At 40.4% G+C, this 15,163-nt stretch overlaps 2 protein-coding genes across 2 annotated transcripts; both read left to right on the top strand.

Annotated features, from left to right (window-relative positions):
- Nucleotides 1-971: 971 nt before the first annotated feature.
- On the top strand, nt 972-2,179 carry RfC4 (replication factor C subunit RfC4). The gene has a single exon (XM_090172208.1). The coding sequence runs from the start codon at nt 1,078-1,080 to the stop codon at nt 2,122-2,124; it is 1,047 nt and encodes a 348-aa protein (XP_090028334.1). The 5' UTR covers nt 972-1,077; the 3' UTR covers nt 2,125-2,179.
- Nucleotides 2,180-2,478: 299 nt separating this feature from the next.
- On the top strand, nt 2,479-14,339 carry LOC149948586 (glutathione reductase, mitochondrial-like). Its single transcript, XM_090173635.1, has 12 exons — nt 2,479-2,777; nt 9,620-9,735; nt 9,838-9,907; nt 9,979-10,114; nt 11,067-11,121; nt 11,186-11,285; nt 11,355-11,441; nt 11,844-11,975; nt 12,125-12,236; nt 12,365-12,496; nt 12,773-12,906; nt 14,015-14,339. The coding sequence occupies exons 1-12, from the start codon at nt 2,553-2,555 to the stop codon at nt 14,162-14,164; spliced, it is 1,449 nt and encodes a 482-aa protein (XP_090029761.1). The 5' UTR covers nt 2,479-2,552; the 3' UTR covers nt 14,165-14,339.
- The last annotated feature ends 824 nt before the right edge of the window (nt 14,340-15,163 follow it).

The raw sequence follows: 15,163 nt of genomic DNA, 5'->3' as shown, positions 1-15,163 counted from the left end.
GATATTGCGTCATCCGTACCCTACGTAATATTTGACGTCATCGAATTTCAAATGCCGATAATGCCGTCGCCCAATTAGCTCTATATCTGATAAACCGACGGCCATTATTTTAGTAAACAAACCGGTTTGAATAACCAAGGCTTAGGAGCTAAAATGAACTACAATATAGTGTCAAGTTCTGTTAATGTAATTAATTTGGAAATTAAGGAAGTTCTCGGAGACTCACGTTCTAAAATAAATTTGCTTTGTTAAATAAAAGAAGCAGGTTTATTGGAAAAAATAGTTGAAATTCAGGTTGAATTTTTTCCGGGGCATCTACAAGGCTGGAGTCTTTGCAGATTCTTTTGAGCCTAGGCCTAACTCTTCTAGGCTTGATATGGGTTTTAATAACGCTGGTGGAATATTCGACTTCGACGACTTTTTCCATTTTCGGAAAGCGATCACTTATTGATCATTTTCCCTAACCTTTAATTTTTCTAAATTACTCATTATTTAACTTAATCCGCACAAACCGAGCGAGTTTATAAATTTCAATAAAGCTACATTGGGCTGACTAAAATTCCGACGCAAAAAATTCCTTCTCAATTTAGAAGTTTTCCATTGGCTTAAATAAATATGTTAGTAGCCAATAGTGTGACTCCCAAAATTACTAGGATGAATAAAAAGATTAAAATCTAACGTAGTCCATCTTTTTACTGGTTCGTGGTGAAACAAACCGTTAGTGAAGATTTTTGAATGGAATAAAAGTACAGTGGCATACTTATGAGTAATTATGTTACATATGGTGTTGGTTTTAGCTAGGAGGATGGAAATCCGCAGTATTATATTCCTAGGTTTTAGCACCGACCATGTATACCCCTCGATTATCCATCGTGTTCAAATTTACCGCCAATTTTTAAGTGTTACGAAATATTTTAGAAATCGATAATTTTATCTCCTTGTTACTACAATTTGGTTTTCACGATCTGGCAAAATAAGCGGGAAACGTATATTTTCTTTTCACTACGAGAGTATATACATTATCGTGCTACTTTGATCATTTTGTATTGTCCATAATTTAAAATTTGTGAGAAGAAGATGGATATTATGGAAGTAGATGAAGGTCCAAGTACAAGTGGTATACCAAAAACAACGACAATCTCAGGGTCTTCCAGTAAAAGAGCACTGAATGTTGTGCCATGGGTCGAAAAATACAGGCCCATAAATTTCTCAGATATCATGGGAAATGAAGAAACAGTATCCAGACTAGAGGTGTTTTCCAGGGAAGGAAATGTACCCAATGTCATTTTGGCTGGTCCACCAGGTGTTGGAAAAACTACAACAATATTGTGTCTTGCTCGTCATCTGCTTGGTCCGGCATTCAAAGATGGTGTTTTGGAGTTGAATGCGTCTAATGACAGAGGTATCGAAGTAGTTCGGAACAAAATAAAGATGTTTGCCCAGCAAAAAGTAACTTTGCCACCAGGAAGACACAAAATAATCATTCTAGATGAAGCAGATAGCATGACTGAAGGGGCCCAACAAGCTTTGAGAAGAACAATGGAGATTTACTCAAAAACAACTCGCTTTGCCTTGGCTTGCAACACCTCTGACAAAATTATTGAACCTATTCAGTCTCGCTGTGCCATGATTAGATTTGGAAAACTCAGTGATGCTCAAGTTTTGGCCAAATTATTAAATGTGTGTCAGAAAGAGAATGTGAGCTACACGGAAGACGGCATTGAAGCCATTGTTTTCACAGCTCAAGGAGACATGCGACAGGGTCTCAATAACTTGCAATCTACATTTTCGGGATTTGCACATGTCAATAGTGAAAATGTGTTTAAAGTGTGTGACGAACCCCATCCCCTTTTGATCAAGGACATGATTCAACATTGTGTTGATGGAAAGTTTGATGATGCTTTCAAGGTCATGAACCATCTCTGGAAACTAGGATATGCTGCTGAAGATATAATCAGCAATATTTTTCGAGTCACCAAAAATCACGACATGCCGGAGTTTTTGAAGTTGGAATTTATCCGCGAAATTGGGGTTACTAATATGAGAATAGTACAAGGTGTTCATTCTCTGTTACAAATGTCAGGTTTACTCGCTAAACTTTGTATGAAAAATGCAGAAACCTAAAATTAATAATAATTGTAATTTTTTTTGTTATTTTTAATTAATAAAATAATTTTCTTTATTATATTATTTTTAGTTTTATCAGTTGTATTTCCAACTCTTTTTGTTGTCTCCAAATAATTAAAAATTATATTCTAGTTAAGTTCACATTTTTGATACAAATGGTGGTAGCGCATGGTAATAAAAATTGAGAAAATAAGGGGGCGAAATACATAAATTTAAATTTTCTTATATAGTTGAAATAATTAGGGATTATTCATTTTATTTTTCGATGTCCAAAGTACCCCATTCAAGCCTTTTGCGGAATTGCGTCATAAGCTCCGAAAGGTTTTAGTAAAGTGTTTGCTTATTGGCCAAAGTAGTTTAAAGCGCGATTGACAGAGCTTTAGCAGTGCTCAAAGATAAGAATATCAAGAGGAAACCGGTTGCATATGGCATTGTTTACCCGCGGAAAATGCTTAGTCATTGGATTCCGGTTTTGTAATAGTTCTCAATCTCAGTCGCGCAAAATTCATATTTCTCAAATTATGTCTGTGAAAGAGTTCGATTACTTGGTTATCGGAGGAGGGTCAGGCGGAATCGCCAGTGCAAGGAGGGCCGCCGAATTCGGGGTCAAAGTGGGTCTTGTCGAAAAACAGCGCCTTGGAGGAACTTGTGTAAGATATTTTTGGTTCTTTGCATTGTCAAGCGGGCCTTAGCGTGCAATAAACGATCCCCGGTTCGTAAAAATTACTAGCGACAAGTCTAGCGTCCCAAACTACTGTTAAATTTTGTGATAGCAGATAAAATTTTATAATTATACGACGGTGGCGCTAGTGTAATTACATTTGATTTGTTACTGACAACCATAGAGATAGAAAAGAAATAGAGGGAAGATTACCGTGTTAAAGCACCCCTGTTTTTGACCGGGAAAATTCATCCCTCCCACCGCGCATGTATGAAAGCGGAGATGGGCAGAATTTGCAACGCCATCTATCCTTCTTTTGTTTACATAAAATGACAGTTGATTTTCAAAAAGGCATAATGTATTTCAATTCACCGCGCGTTGATGGCGCCACGTAATCTGCCCATCTCATGGCTTCCTACATTGGCGAAAAGGGGGTCGGCACTCGTGGTCAACTTCGCCAGATACAATAGAGATGTATCACGTCGTCTGCTCTCCCTAGCTTTACCAGAGGAAACGGTCGCCTTGTTGGGGGGGTTTCTCTTTGCTAAAAAGCATTAGTGACGTTAGTCACGTGGTCACTAAAATATCTCTATAGTGCCTCTATCTCTTTTCTATCTCTATGGAACCAACGTTTAGTAGACGACCGTTTCTAGAATTTGATCCGGAAAGCTTTGAGAATTATTAGTTCAGTAATGAATCTAGAGAAGCCACTCGTTACCAGACTTGTAAATAGTGGATATTTTTAAGAGAGTCCGCTGGACCCGGACCCCTCCGCCGATCTGTTTTTTCAACGAGTCCAGGACTCCGTGGCCGTGCGAACATCCAGTATACAATTCGATTTTATTTTGTATTATCAAAATTTTCCCCTTATTTACACAATTTACGATATAATTGGAAGACGGTGGCGTCGGCAGCACCGTAACCAGGATTTGATTTCAGGGGGGGGGGGGGCACGCAATGGAAAAAAAAATGTACATACAACCATACGTTTCAGGGCGGGCATGGCCCGACCGCCCCCCCCCGTTACGGCCCTGGGTGTCGGTCAAAGACCAGTTTATTTTGGGCCAGTAAATTATTAAATCAAATCTGGGGGGGGGGGGTTCACTGGTCATAATGGCCAGTTTATTTTTAATTAAAAGTATAATTCTATACCGAAAAGAAAAAATGATAAAAGCGTTGCGCTCTCAGCTTCTCACAGCCAATGAAATTGCGGATTTTGACTCCTATAGGCTAAATTGAGCGCATTTCGTGGCATCTGGCAGTAATGCCATTTGACGTTCTTCTGCTACAATCAGTCAGATTCGTCGAACTAAATGCGAAACATCTAGATCAATCATTAAGAATATGTGTAAGAAAATAAGCATAGAAGATATTGCAATTTATTTATGACTTTTAGAAACAAAAAGAAGGTCAAAAAGGAGTAAAATTGTTTTTATTCGAAGAACGAGAAGATGATGAAATATTTTTTAAAGTTTCTTAAGAAATTTCATAAATATCAAAGTTCTTTGGTTTGTGATAAATAAAACTAATTATAGTTCCTAATCGCTATTAACAATTCACTTTCAAAGGTAAAATAAATGGGGGGGGGAGAGTGGGGCAGAAAAGGGTGGTCATGACCAATTAATTTATTTTTTAAGTACCTTTAAAAAGCTTATTTCCAACACTGGTGGGATAGGCCTAGTAGATGGCGATAGCGTTTCCAAATTTATTCTATAACTGTCTATAAGACAATTCCACCCTAAATTAGCAAAAATATACAGATTCCCAAACTGTAGACGTAGAATATCTTCCGTAAAATACGACAGAACAGGCTATAGTTGCATTTGCACATTCTTAAATCAGCTAGGGTAATACCAAAGGCACTTAGGCCCAAGTTATATATCGACTTTTAATTCCTTTAAATCAGGCACGGCCAACTTAGATCCACTGCTACTAGCAGTGGATCTAAGTTGGCCGTGAATCAGGTGGCAGGGTTCAGACAAGGAGAGGGTTTCCGTGTAACTTTGTCTGTACTAAAATTTAACCCCTTCTCGACCCCTCTCTGGTATTTTACATAGTTTGAACCCCTCCCTTGAAGGATTTCTGACTACGCCACTGGCAGGGTTAGTGGAAAGCCCTTAATGCCACGCGAGCCAACAGCTCCCTACACTCACTATTACCGCTAACATCAACAAGTTTTTATGGAAAGGGGAAACTGAAAAACTCATGAGAAAACCTATTTAAACAGTGGGGAGAGAACTTCCATGAACAACCCGACTCCTGACTTTTTTCTCTGTAAATTAGCATGTCATCCTTCGTAATGAGAGTTTCAGGGCCTTATTAAAAGGTTTGACCCCACGAAATTCTAAAATTTGTAGACGTCTATAATATTGGAAATGTTTCATCCTCAAATTCGGACGATCCTTAAAAGGAATATTACCTCTATTATTTCCGTCGCCTCCTCCCCAAAGGTTTCCAACATATTGTCCACTCCCTGTAGATAACAATAGTATAGACTAGCCGAGAAGGCCACCCTACGGGCGGGCCCTCAGCTAGTTGTGTGTTTCGAGGCACTCGCCCCCCCCCCCCAGTAAGCCCCCTACCCCTCTTTCCCATGCGAGAATTTCCATGGTACCACCCCAGTAAGGCATTCCTCCCCTTTTTAGTTCCACATCGAGATATATATATATATATATCGAAGTGGGACTATTGCTATCGTTAAGTGTTGTGTGTGTGTTTGTTTGTTTGTTTGGTGTGGAAAGCAACGACACAGCAGATGGCGCTGCGAAAATAATTTGCAGTTTTGGCAAAACCGGGATTCGAACTCACAGTCTAAAACTCCGATTATTGACGCCTTTACGCTCTCGGCCACTGGAAGCTTAACATTTGTTCGGAACTTCTACTGTATTCTCGTCAGTATTAGCGACGCGGGGGGAGTTGGCTAGTTAAGTTGTCGAAATTCTCGTCCGTTTTTACGCCTTATTTTTCGTATATTTTCGGAGTTTAAGGTCAAGTGAACCTCAAACTTCGCGTCGGGTGGTGGGTGGTGGGCACACTCGCTTAAGATGCCTCGCTCGAAAGTGAGTACTCGAATAAACGAGCTCGAAAATTTTAAATGTTCGGGTGGTGAGCAGTGGTAGGTGGGCACACTCGCTTAAGATGCCTCGCTCGAAAGTGAGTACTCGAATAAACGAGCTTGGAAATTTTAAATGTTCGGGTGGTGAGCAGTGGTAGGTGGGCACGCTCGCTTAAGATGCCTCGCTCGAAAGTGAGTACTCGAATAAACGAGCTCGAAAATTTTAAATGCCCATATGTACTTATAAATGCTCTAAAAGCCCCCCAATGAGAGACTTATTTTCTTATTTAAATAAATCAACAAGAGACATTAAAAAACTTCATCACTCGTTACACCAAACAAAAGGTTCAAGACAAACTACGAGTTCAATCCACACTGACGAACTTCCTTTTGGGTAATAAAAGCAATAGAACCATAGAGAAACAATTATAAATTGAAGTCACTATCGGGAGAAGGTATTATATTATTAAGAACACGCGTACGCTTAAAAAGTTAAAGCATTGAAGACTCTATTTCCCTTCACACACTTACGTACCGCCATTATTAATTATTAGACTCCCATACTCATCCAAAAACTAGGGGCATTCGGGCATATGTAGTTTTATATCTATGAAGGTAAATTTTTATTTCGATAATCTTTGCCGTATACCATTCGCAAAACTTAGGTATATTAACTTACAAGTTAACGTAAAGACTACCCGTTTATAGCTCTACCACAAATAGATCGAAATTTAAAATATAGCTTTTTGTCAAATTACCTTGCAAGTTAAGTCAATAAATGACCTCAACAGCTTATGAATTGGTTTGCCCACCCGTGTATCCTGAGGGTGGGCGGTGGCCTCTCTTTAACATAGGATGGTAAATAGTATATCTAACTATAGGAAATCACATGGGCTCAACAGTTTTTATATTAGTTTGCCCACCCGGGTCTCCTGATGGTGGGCGGCATCCACCCTTTCACTTAGGGTGGCAATTTATATATCCAACGATAAGAAATCACAAAGCCTCAAAAGCTTTGTATTAGTTGCCTACCTGTGTCTACTAAGGGTGTATGGCTTTGCCCATTCGAATACACTGATGTGGAACTAATATTACGGCCTGGGCCGACTTGTTCCCCATGCCAGAATTACAGGGGTACCCTTTTCCCCCGAAAAAATAACAAAAACCTCTCCTTTCTCTTTCGTCGCAAACCCCCCTTTACCCGCTCCCCCTCATGACGAACAGAAACAAATACGCTCGTCCCTGAGCCCCGATTCCCCTCTGGCCCGCGCTGTTTATGGTGACTGGTCGAACCACATCCGTAACGAAGCGAAAGGCAGTCACGGTTTCCCTCTGTTCCGCGGAAGCGTGGGAGGCGAGGGGGGGGGGAAGGGAGACGTCGCTGGCGCCTCGCTATCTCTGCCTATAGGCTGGTCAAACCACCACCAGTAACAAAGCGAAAGGCAGTCCCGGTTTCTCTCTGTCCCGTCCCGCCTGTGTCTTCGCCCGGTGGGGTGCCTTTGGTACCCATACTGACTAAGCAAAAACACAAAAAAGGCTACAGTTGCGCCACTAACGAAGCGAAAGGCTGCAGCTTCTCTCTCCGTCCCGCGCTGTCTTTGTCTTCGCCGCCCCGCCTTTGGCTTCATGACAGATTAAGCAAACATTCCAGAAAGCTCGGACGAACGACGACGACCGACGTACCAAGCGCTACTTATAATATAGACTAGCCGAGAAGCCCGCCTTACAGGCGGGCCCTCAGCTAGTTGTGTGTTTCGAGGGCCTCCACCCCAGTACGCCCCCCAACCCTTCTTTCCATGCGAGAATTTCCGTGGCACCCTTTTCCCCAAAGTAGAACCACCCCAGTAAGGCCCTACCTCCCCCTTTTGCCCATGTGATAATTACCGTGGTACCCCCTCTCCGCTTTTCCCATGTGATAATTACCGTGGTACCCCCTCTCCGCTTTTCCCATGTGATAATTACCGTTGTACCCACCTCCCCCTTTCCAATGCGAAAATTTCCGTGGTACCCTTTTCCCAGCAAAAATAACTCAATCTCGCAGTCGTACCAAACCCCCCTGTACCACTTTAAACCCCCTGTATACAATGGCTGATGCATAACGCCGAGAGGGCCACGGGACTTTCAACCTCCCCGTTTCCGAAACTCGCAGGCCTTCTGAAACTACCCCATACGATCCCCCCCCCCCCTCCCCGTTTCCGAAACTCACAGGCCTTATGAAACTACCCCATACGATTTCCCCCCCCCCCCCTCCGAAATTCGCGGCGGAAACAGAGAGAAAATTTCGGGTGTATTGCGGGTTGGGACAAACACGGCCCAACTCTCAGGGGCGACAGATTTTGAGAAAATAGATAGTCGAACCACCTCAGTAACGCTGCGAAAGGCAGTCTCGGTTTCCCTCGCCGCCCCGCCTTTGGCTTCATGACAGACTAAGCACACATTCCTGAAAGCTGGGACGTACGACCGACGACGACCAACGTACCAAGCGCTCCTTATAATATAGATAGAATAGAATGAAAATTCCCAAAGGTAAAAGTTACAATGGGCTTTAGGTTTCCCATGGCAACCGAAAATGTTTTTGACCTCTCAAAACAAAAAAATCTCCATTTAAAAAAGCATGGGATTTTCTCGTAGACTCTGTTTCAAACTTAAAAAAATATCCAAAACTTACCCAAAATGAAAAATTTGACCTATTTTTGGTAAAATGTATAATTTTTAACAAATTTGGTAAAATTTCAATAAATTACATGTATAAAGTAATATTGAGATAATTTTAAGTTAAATTGGGTGAAGTCAAATAAAATTGTTTGAAATCGACTAAAATTGAGTAAAAAATTAAAATTGGTTAAAATATCGAAATTGAGTAAAAATACTAAAATTGGGTGAATCTAATAAAATTCGTTAAAAATTAGGTAAATGTGATTAAATTTCGATGAAATTGGACCAACCGAAGAAAATTGGGTAAACCTTATAAAGTTGACCGAAAATTGGGTAAACGCATTAAAATTCGTTAAAAATTAGGTAAATGTAATTCCATGCACGTCGTCTGTTTTGTTTTAAGAGGTCAAAAACATATATACTGATGAAATTTTCTTAGAAGTCGGAAATTATTAGCTTCTTCGGTGCCTTTGGTGTAGCGTTAAGAGAGTAACTAACGCGCGCTACTAATGTTTTTCTAAACATTAAAGTTCTAAATTGGATCCATGGTAAAATATCTTTTTACAGGACCGGAACCGAACCGAAAAATAGTAGGAACCGAACTGAGAACCGAAACAAAAATTGGGGAGAAATCTGTAAAGCTATTTTCGCTTATTTTTACATATTTGGAAGTAACATAGAACACGCGGCGAAATAAAAACCAATAGTTTGGACAAAACGAAATTAAGTGATTTCTAAATACAACGGTTTTTCCTTCCAATTGAGACAATAGACATAATAGTCCTTGTCACTTGTCACGGTTTTCAGTGGTTTATTTATTCTTTTTCGCGGATTTTTCAAAAGTAATAGTATTCGGTTCTTTCGGTTCGGTCCGGTTCGGTTCTCCTTCGGTTCCGGTTCGGTTCTACATGGAAGTTGGAACCGAAACCGAACCGAGAATTTCGGTTCGGTTCCGGCGATTCTAAACGGCAACACTAATTCAGACCAATCTTATTTGCCCTTCTACAGCGAATTTCTAAAAATAGTTTAGTAACAAATTGGGAAGCGAATAATTCGGAAAAAGCGTAAAAGTTGTAAACTGTGTAAGCGAATAAACTTGTGACGATCTTGCGATATTTTAGGTCAACGTTGGCTGTATTCCCAAAAAATTATGTTTCTACGCATCTCAGCACGTGGAATTTGCCAAGGAGCACTCGGATTATGGCCTACAAGCGACAATCGGAGACTTTGATTACAGGTATATAAAGATAAAACTGTTAATTTGATTTATTTCAAATCCTGGCCGCATTTACGGCTAACGTGGCCGTAAAAAATTAATGCGTTCTATTCCGCGAAATAGTCTGTTCAAAAACAAGAGGGACGCCTACATCGCCAGGCTCAACGGGATTTATCAGACTAATTTAGACAAGGTAGAAATTCTACGAGAAAAGAGCGAGTTAAAGGAAATAGGACGTAAAAGTCTGTCGAAATCTATTTTCAGAGTAACGTAGAAGTAATTGAAGGAAAGGCTCGATTTGTCGCTGATCGCGAAATAGAAGTTCAAGGACGAAAATATCGCGGCAGGCACGTTCTTATCGCGACTGGGGGTTATCCAACTATTCCAAAAGATATCCCAGGTAAAATTTATAATCCTAATTTATTTATACAGTGAAAGAGGGTGAAAATCAAGCGCATAGGTCTTTAAATCTGAAATGTAACAAGGACTATTTTTCCTCCGACTATGCCGAGCGTGGCTTCATGATGTTTTCCCGTTTATATTTAACTAGCTTTAATACCCGGCTTCGCCCGGGGTCTTTTTAATTTGCGCACGGTGCCACGTTTATGTCGCTACACAACACTAGGGGGGCTTTCCCGTTTATATTTAATAGGTGGTTTTTTTTTCGCCTGTCCCAGGACAAAAAGTGTAAACTTTTTACCCTACAACGATTTATTCCCCTGTTCTCGGGGTAAGATTTACCCTGTCCCGAATTTTGTTCGCTTGTTCCAGAGCTCAAACGTTACACTTTTTACTCCTCCTCGAAAGGAGGTGTAGACGGAGTAATCTAGCTTATATAGAAAATTCGTCTGCTTAAATTTCGTTTCATGAAAATCTAACGGGTTTTGAACATCTTCACATGTGACAAGCTTTTAATAACGAATATCCAATTGTTAAATGCTATTTAATGACTTTAAAAGTTGCTTGATGACTTAGACCTCAGGTGGTGTCTTGGGTATTAGCCTAGCTGATTATTATTATTATTAAATAAATAAGAAAAATGAGTCCTATATTGATGATCTCACCACCGGTCGCCATCTTAAAAACAAAACAAATATATAACCTTTAACCTCTAAGCACTCCCTTCTTACTCCAACTCGTTTTTTCGTCAAGATAGAATTGGAGTAATATGACGTCATAGGGCTACACTTTTGAGCCTGCTCTAAAAACCCAGAACAGGCGAAAAAAAAACACCTTATAACGGCACGAGACAGACCCGCGGTGCTACGTTTATGTCAAAAAAATGTATCGCACTTTCTGATTATCTGTTATTTAATAAGATTTATTAAATTAAATGATTAATAATTGTATAGGCGCTGATTACGGAATTACTAGCGATGGCTTTTTCGAATTGGAGGCAATACCCAAGTTAGTGGAAATCATTTCTTGATTTTGGCGAAATTATCTGACATTGGTGTAATTCAATTTGTAGGAAGTCAGTGGTTGTTGGTGCTGGGTATATTGGGGTGGAACTGTCGTCCATTTTGCACCAGTTGGGGTCAGAGGTCGATTTTGTTATTCGTAAAGATAAGGTATGGTATTCCATTGAGCGTAAATTAAACTAGCAACAATGTAATAATAAAAAAACTAAATTCCGAAAGGTATTGAGGAATTTCGATTCCACCGTCAGCACTGCTCTTACGGAATCTATTGTCGAATCTGGAATCAACCTTCGTAAAAACAACAAGGTATATTGATCCCAACGCGAGTAGTTCATAACCTGCTGAATTTCCGTCTGCTAAACAGACGATTTTACATAATAAAAAACAATGCGTCTGCTTCGCTGTGTGCACTAAAAAAGGCTAATAGGCGCTTCAATAAAACATCTTCAAGGACCTGCAAGCTACTGCTTATATAGTACTTGTTGAAATAATGGAAACTTTTCACCTGTAAACAAAACGTCAAAATAAGCTACGCGGTTAAAAGTAATCAATTTTTGCTTACCGTGAAAAGTTTTCATTATTTTAACAAGCACTATATAAACAGTGATTTGCAGGTCCTGGCTCTCGGAAATATTACTTCTGCGCGATTTGCTTGAAGATGTTTTATTGAAGGGTCTATTGACGTATCATACAATTCCTCACGTACAGATAACGAAAGTGGTGAAAAATGGAACCAAGCTGACCATAACGCTGGCCAATGGTGAAATGGTGGACAACGTCGACTGCCTACTATGGTGTATTGGACGCGATCCAGACATTGACCTTGACCTTGGCAAAACGGTAGGGATATTTCGGGTACTTTGGCAAAACATCTACATTCGATTCCCGTCATCAGAAACCTTCATAAACGAGAGATGCTGAATCAAATGTTTTGACGAGAGGGAGCTAAAAATATATTTTTCTTTCCCCATCCCATCCCATCCGTACAGGGCGTGCAATTAGACGCAACGCGACACATCGCTGTTGACGAATACCAGAATACCTCGGCCAAGAATGTCCACGCCTTGGGTGACGTGTGTGGCAAGCACTTGCTGACGCCTGGTAAGTCACTCAATGACTATTAATAACGCGTCAACAACATCCGGTGGGATGATGGCTGAAATCTTTCGTATTATTCCAATCATTTGTATACGAACTTGACGACTCGGTTTGTTTTTGTCTCGCTCCAGTGGCCATCAAAGCGGGCCGTCTATTGGCCCATCGTCTTTTCGACAACAAACCTGACTTCAAAATGGACTATTCCAACATTCCGACCGTTGTCTTTAGTCATCCTCCTCTTGGCACCGTCGGATTGACGGAAGGTACGAAAATATACGCCACGTCTGTCGCTCTCGAGAATGAGACCCTAATCCTATAGACCGGTTGCGTATCTTAGCCTAATTGGTACGTCGGCCTACTTCCTTAATACTGCCAAAATACGAAACCGTTTTGGAAGTTGGCCGCCAACCAGCCTTTGCCTAGTCGTTTCAGCAATATGGCGGCGCTCGTTGTAAATCGCACCCAACCGCTCTATAGATTGTTACCCGCGATAAAGGCGCGAAAGGGTTGAAAAAAAAATGCATAATTGTCTCTAACAGAGGAAGCTGTGGCGAAACACGGAAGAGAAGATCTCCGAATCTACCGTAGCGCTTTTACGCCTCTGTATTACAATATGACGGAAAAGAAGGGAAAATTCGTGGCCAAGTTGATTTGTCAAGGCCCTGATGAAAAGGTTCTTTATTTATTTACCGGAATCCGCCTTCCAGGACCTACCGTTTCGCGGGACAGTATTTGTTGAGTTGGAGAGTTAGGTCTAGTAAATGAACTTACTCAAATCGTGTTGGCACCATTCTATCGTGTTATTGGAAAACTAAACCTCAACATATTTTGCAAGAGTGTCTGCTTATAGAAACAGATGGCGCCAACACGATTGGATAAAGTTGTAACTTAAGCCTAATTCTCCTACTCAAATAAAACGTGTCCCACGAATCCCAGATTTCTTAGTATCTCTAGTTCATATTCTACCTCATTGACCGGAACTAGTAGTCGTAGAAAATATAAAAGAGGAATAGCAACCCCGACGATTTATCGTCTCGAGGTAATTTAGGCCTATCGAAAGTGACATAATTATCAAAAGTGTGTCAATGTAATCGTTTTTGAAATGAATGTTATACGCTAAGTAAAAGTTGGGAGGGAGGCGCGTTTGGTCTACCCACCTTGTTGCAGTCAACCAAGGATCTTGAGTCAACCAATGGGGAATTCGTCGTGCAATACCAAAATCCCAAATGTCGCCATGGGTCAGTAGAGGGTTAAATTAGACGCAATAATTATTAAAAATGTATCAAATCTACTCCTCTTTTATATTGTCTATGGCAGTAGGCAGGGCCGTCTTAAGAAATGGGCTACAGCCCAGGGCCCCCAGTCAGTTTTTGGCCCCAGAAAGGCCAGCCATACACCCTCTACTCTAGGGATAAGGGTTTAGTTAGTTAAATATTATTTATGCTCATTTAATATTATGTATCTTTTAGTTACGTCTAGAGTAATTTGACTCATCGTCACATAGCGTTATCATACGATACCAGCAACTCCTAAAACCTAACAGCGAGTCACTGTCAGTAAAAATCTTATTTTCAGTAGGCCTATGTTATACTTTTGAAATTAAAAGTTTTGGTTTGATTATTAAGTAGTTGAATTTAGACAACGGACATACAAAGGCTGACTGTTGGGGATCGCAAAGGTCTTAAGAAATAATTTAGCCCAGGGCCCCAAAAGGTCTTAAGACGGGCCTGGCAGTAGGCTTAGGGGACAGGGTGGCTTACCCGATTTGTGTGTGTTTGCAGGTAATTGGACTGCATCTTTTGGGTAATGGCAGCGACGAGATGTTGCAGGGCTTCGCGGTGGCTGTTAAAATGGGCGCTACCAAGAAACAGTTCGACGAGTGCGTCGCCATCCACCCGACATCTGCGGAGGAAATTGTCCTCTTCCGTTGAAATACCTTCAATGCGCTCTCCATTTATGTATTTTCGCCTTTCAACAGGGTAATTTTGTATTAGCCGTTATTGAAACAGTCGTTTCAATTTCTTATTAATGTCGTTGCTTGACTCGTATTCATTTATACACGTATTCACTGTTGACGGCAAAAACTACAAAAATAAATATCTTTATTTGCAATTAAAAATAATTATAATTTTTTATTTTTTTTAATTAATTCCCAAAGTTACTGTGTGAACATTTGAATCTCCATATCTTGTGAAGACTCATTTCCCCTACGTCATAACGTCGTATATTTCGTAGTCTTCTTTTCCACTCTGCTAAGCTTAAAGGATGTATGAACTAAATCGAAAAATCGTCCGCTAAAACGCGCTACGACTTATTTTAAACGTAATTAGCGCCAATCACCCGTAGGTTCCCTTAAACCTAGTGGCAGAAATGTGAAATACGTTGATCCACCATAAATATAGAAATCCATACTCCCTTTAAGGGAAGACGACGTCGAGCGACAGCCTACTTATCTTTCGCTGCTCCAAGTATATTTACTCGCCAGGCTTGGCTGCGCTAACAAGGAGACATCCCGAGGTGTTTCACCCCGATTTTTTTCAAACTCGGGGATTAAGTAGACTTTCACGTAACGTGAAAGCTCCTAAAGGGAAAAGTTTCAATGGCCATTCGTTTTGTAACGGCAACCAAAACTGTTTTTCACAACTTAAGTTTAAACTTTCTTTACGTAAAATAGCATGGCAAAATCACGGCTTGAAAACCCATACGATTTTACCGAAATTATATTGATTTTAAACGTTTTTACCCATTTGTTTTTCCGAAAATTTAATTTTTTAATTTTTTGAAAATGTCAAACCGTTATTTTGTCATGCTATTTTACGTAGAGAAAGTTTAAACTTAAGTTGTGAAAAACATTTTTGGTTGCCATGGCAAAACGAATGACCATTGATAACTTTCCCTTTAGGAGCTTTCAAGGTACATGAAGGTTTACT

This window comes from Leiobunum rupestre, chromosome 4 (genome assembly GCF_980474605.1).
Source record: "Leiobunum rupestre chromosome 4, qqLeiRupe1.1.hap1, whole genome shotgun sequence".
NCBI lineage: Eukaryota > Metazoa > Arthropoda > Arachnida > Opiliones > Sclerosomatidae > Leiobunum > Leiobunum rupestre.
Note: the sequence above shows the minus strand (reverse complement) of the source record. Positions and strands in the feature narration are given on the sequence as shown.